This window comes from Rutidosis leptorrhynchoides, chromosome 9 (genome assembly GCF_046630445.1).
Source record: "Rutidosis leptorrhynchoides isolate AG116_Rl617_1_P2 chromosome 9, CSIRO_AGI_Rlap_v1, whole genome shotgun sequence".
Classification (NCBI taxonomy): Eukaryota; Viridiplantae; Streptophyta; class Magnoliopsida; order Asterales; family Asteraceae; genus Rutidosis; species Rutidosis leptorrhynchoides.
In genome coordinates this window covers 290,971,197-290,975,815 of record NC_092341.1, presented here as the reverse complement: position 1 = coordinate 290,975,815, position 4,619 = coordinate 290,971,197, and the positions used below count along the sequence as shown (strand labels likewise).

Below are 4,619 nucleotides of genomic sequence, written 5' to 3'. Positions count from 1 at the left end.
AGATGATATGATTAACATATGCCATAATTTGATTTTAATTAATTTGTATCTGATTCATGATACCGAGTATAAATGTATAATACATGCTTAAGTGAGGTGATGGTTATGATTAGGTTAGTTCTAATAAAATGAGAAGAATGCATCTTTAAGAGAAACGAAACATATGATATTTAAGATTCTTTCAAGTAATTTGAATGTCAATGCTGTTTGAATGTGTTCCATGAAGATAATAAATAAAGAAAAAATGTACAAAAGAAAAAGAAAAAAAAAATAAAGACACATTTTTTACTCTTGAAAACATACTTTTTTTTTTTTTTTTTTTTTTTTTTGAAAGGCAAGTAGATTAATAATAACATCACAAGTACATACAAAGGGGATGAGGAAAAGTCAGTCCCCCACAATCTAAACTAACTAGTACAAAATGCTATATACGATTTGCAAGAGAGCAAACCGAACACGAGACTACACTATTTTAAGATATACACTAGGATCGTTTAACCAAGATAACCAATTTAATTTCCGACCTTTTAAACGATGAGAAATCCACTCAAATGATTGCGATTGGATTTCGTTAAATGCCACCTGAATGTTCCAACTTGAGTCACGAAAAATCTTATTGTTTATATTCTTCCAAATTAGGTATGAACACGCCCATTCCACCGCTTGCCATATCTTTTTATCAAGGTTGGACGTTGAGTTTGGACAATGGCCCCGAAGGATCTCGTTTATGCTTAAATTGTTCATACCATCAAACCCCCACCAAATGAAGACTCGTTCCCACAAATCGAAGGCGTGCTTGCAAAAGATTAATGCGTGTTCCACGGATTCAAGGTCGTCGTCACAAAGAGGGCATCTAACACTATGGAGATCGATGCCCCGTTTATCAAGATTCACCCTAGTCGGGATTCGTCTTTGTACCGCTCTCCAAACGAAGATTTCTAGTTTTTTCGGAACTAAACTATTGCGCATAGTAGCCATGTTGTTAGAATTACCTGGATGTAAATGATCATCAATAAGCGAACACAATGCTTTGACCGAGAAGGAACCATCATTTGTTAAAGCCCAACGGACCGAATCAGAAACAGTATCAAAATTGTATCCCGACAAAAGGCTGCACATATCATCGAATTCTGTAAGGGTGCGGCCTGTTGGAGTTCGATCCCAATCCCACTTCCATAGTGTAGGAGCAGCAGTGGCGACGACTCGATCTCTGATGGATGCAGTCTTCACAGCTTCTAGTCTGAATAGACGAGGAAACAAGATTCGAAGCTTATTACCCCCGATCCAATTATCATCCCAGAATTTTGTTGTAGATGCTGCACTGATTTTGTTGATGAACGAGTTAATGAAAGGAATTCCCATTTCTTGTACTTTATGACCTGCACGAATAATAGAACGTCACACACTCGGATTTGAGACACGAATTGCTTCGTATCCCAAATCTAAGCCACCACACGACCCATAAATGCTTTAAATTAGTTTAGCCCAAAGGGAAGTGGATTCGGATTTGAACCTCCACCACCATTTTCCCAATAGAGATAAATTTTTATAATCTAAAGACCCGATATTTAGCCCCCCGTTTTCGTAAGAAGTGATAACATTCTCCCATTTAACCCAAGATAATTTAGAACCCGAACCCGAACCGCCCCAAAAGAACTCACGCCTCACCCTCTCAAGAATTTTTAACACACATTGCGGGGCACGAAAGAGCGAGAAATAGTACAACGGAAGACTACTAAGGACCGACTTGATAAGCACTAATCTTCCACCAAATGACAACGATCGCATTTTCCAACTAGATAACCGAGTTTTAATCTTGTCCACTACCGGATTCCAAGTATTAAGTTTATTCAATTTAGCCCCAATTGGCAACCCTAGGTAGATAAACGGAAAAGAGCCTACATTACAACTCAAATGCTGCGCCATATTTTGTACTTCCACATTACCAACCCCAATACAGTAAAGAAAACTTTTATGAAAGTTAACTTTTAAACCCGAAGCTAACTCGAAACATTTGAGTAGGTTTTGTAGGCTATATGCATTTGAGTGACTCCAATCTCCTAAAAAGATGGTATCATCGGCAAATTGGAGGTGGGAGACAAGCACCTTATCATTACCAACCTCAATACCCTTGAAAAGCCCTTTTTCGGTTGCGGCTTTAGATAGGATGTTTAATCCTTCCGCTGCGAGAATAAAGAGAAAAGGTGATAGAGGGTCACCTTGTCGAATGCCTCGACCTAGTGAGAATTCCTTTGTTGGGGACCCGTTGACAAGAATAGAAATGGTAGCGGATTTCAAGCATGCCAAGATCCATTTCCGCCATCTAACACTGAAACCCATAGACTCCATAACCTCCAACAAAAAGTTCTAATTTAGTGAGTCGAATGCCTTCTCAAAGTCTACTTTGAATAGGATGCCTTTTCCTTTTTTTGCTTTAATAAAGTCAGTGGTTTCGTTAACAATTAAGGCACCATCCAAAATGTATCTCCCTTTTAAAAAAGCGCTCTGCTCAGAACCAATTAGTGAAGGGATGATTCTTCGAAGTCGGTTTGAAAGGACCTTTGCGATTATTTTGTAGTAACTTCCAATTAGGCTAATTAGTCGAAAGTCACCTAGCCCACAAGGATCAGATTTCTTCGGTATTAAGGTTACAAAAGATGGGTTACATCCTCTTGAGAACTCACAGTTGCTCCAAAACCAACTAATTGCTTCGATTAACTCGACTTTTATAACATCCCAGAATTGCTTGAAAAATCTCATGTTGAACCCATCTGGACCCGGGGCCTTCGTACTTCCACACTCGAACACAGCCTCACGTGAAATGTCCCGTTCTTATTGATTAAAAACGTTCCATATTAATTGATTTCGTTGCGAGGTTTTGACCTCTATATGAGACGTTTTTCAAAGACTGCATTCATTTTTTAAAACAAACCATAACCTTTATTTCATAGATAAAGGTTTTAAAAAGCTTTACGTAGAAGCATGGACTCCAAATCCCATCCAAAGTAAGTTTCTTGAATGCAGTTTTTACACAATATCATACAAGCATGGACTCCAAATCTCGTCATTATTTAAGTATGCGACAGCGGAAGCTCTTAATAATCACCTGAGAATAAACATGCTTAAAACGTCAACAAAAATGTTGGTGAGTTATAGGTTTAACCTATATATATCAAATCATAATAATAGACCACAAGATTTCATATTTCAATACACATCCCATACATAGAGATAAAAATCATTCATATGGTGAACACCTGGTAACCGACATTAACAAGATGCATATATAAGAATATCCCCATCATTCCGGGACACCCTTCGGATATGATATAAATTTCGAAGTACTAAAGCATCCGGTACTTTGGATGGGGTTTGTTAGGCCCAATAGATCTATCTTTAAGATTCGCGTCAATTAGGGTGTCTGTTCCCTAATTCTTAGATTACCAGACTTAATAAAAAGGGGCATATTCAATTTTGATAATTCAACCATAGAATGTAGTTTCACGTACTTGTGTCTATTTTGTAAATCATTTATAAAACCTGCATGTATTCTCATCCCAAAAATATTAGATTTTAAAAGTGGGACTATAACTCACTTTCACAGATTTTTACTTCGTCGGGAAGTAAGACTTGGCCACTGGTTGATTCACGAACCTATAACAATATATACATATATATCAAAGTATGTTCAAAATATATTTACAACACTTTTAATATATTTTGATGTTTTAAGTTTATTAAGTCAGCTGTCCTCGTTAGTAACCTACAACTAGTTGTCCACAGTTAGATGTACAGAAATAGATCGATAAATATTATCTTGAATCAATCCACGACCTAGTGTATACGTATCTCAGTATTGATCACAACTCAAACTATATATTTTGGAATCAACCTCAACCCTGTATAGCTAACTCCAACATTCACATATAGAGTGTCTATGGTTGTTCTGAAATATATATAGATGTGTCGACATGATAGGTCGAAACATTGTATACGTGTCTATGGTATCTCAAGATTACATAATATACAATACAAGTTGATTAAGTTATGGTTGGAATAGATTTGTTACCAATTTTCACGTAGCTAAAATGAGAAAAATTATCCAATCTTGTTTTACCCATAACTTCTTCATTTTAAATCCATTTTGAGTGAATCAAATTGCTATGGTTTCATATTGAACTCTATTTTATGAATATAAACAGAAAAAGTATAGGTTTATAGTCAGAAAAATAAGTTACAAGTCGTTTTTTTAAAGGTAGTCATTTCAGTCGAAAGAACGACGTCTAGATGACCATTTTAGAAAACATACTTCCACTTTGAGTTTAACCATAATTTTTGGATATAGTTTCATGTTCATAATAAAAATCATTTTCTCAGAATAACAACTTTTAAATCAAAGTTTATCATAGTTTTTAATTAACTAACCCAAAACAGCCCGCGGTGTTACTACGACGGCGTAAATCCGGTTTTACGGTGTTTTTCGTGTTTCCAGGTTTTAAATCATTAAGTTAGCATATGATATAGATATATAACATGTGTTTAGTTGATTTTAAAATTCAAGTTAGAAGGATTAACTTTTGTTTGCGAACAAGTTTAGAATTAACTAAACTGTGTTCTAG

General features: G+C 35.9%; 1 protein-coding gene across 1 annotated transcript; it reads right to left on the bottom strand.

The window, feature by feature from the left end:
• Window positions 1–462: 462 nt before the first annotated feature.
• LOC139868857 (uncharacterized) lies at window positions 463–1,362 on the bottom strand. Its single transcript, XM_071857198.1, has one exon. It carries the CDS (start codon window positions 1,360–1,362, stop codon window positions 463–465), a length of 900 nt encoding a protein of 299 aa, XP_071713299.1.
• Window positions 1,363–4,619: the final 3,257 nt, after the last annotated feature.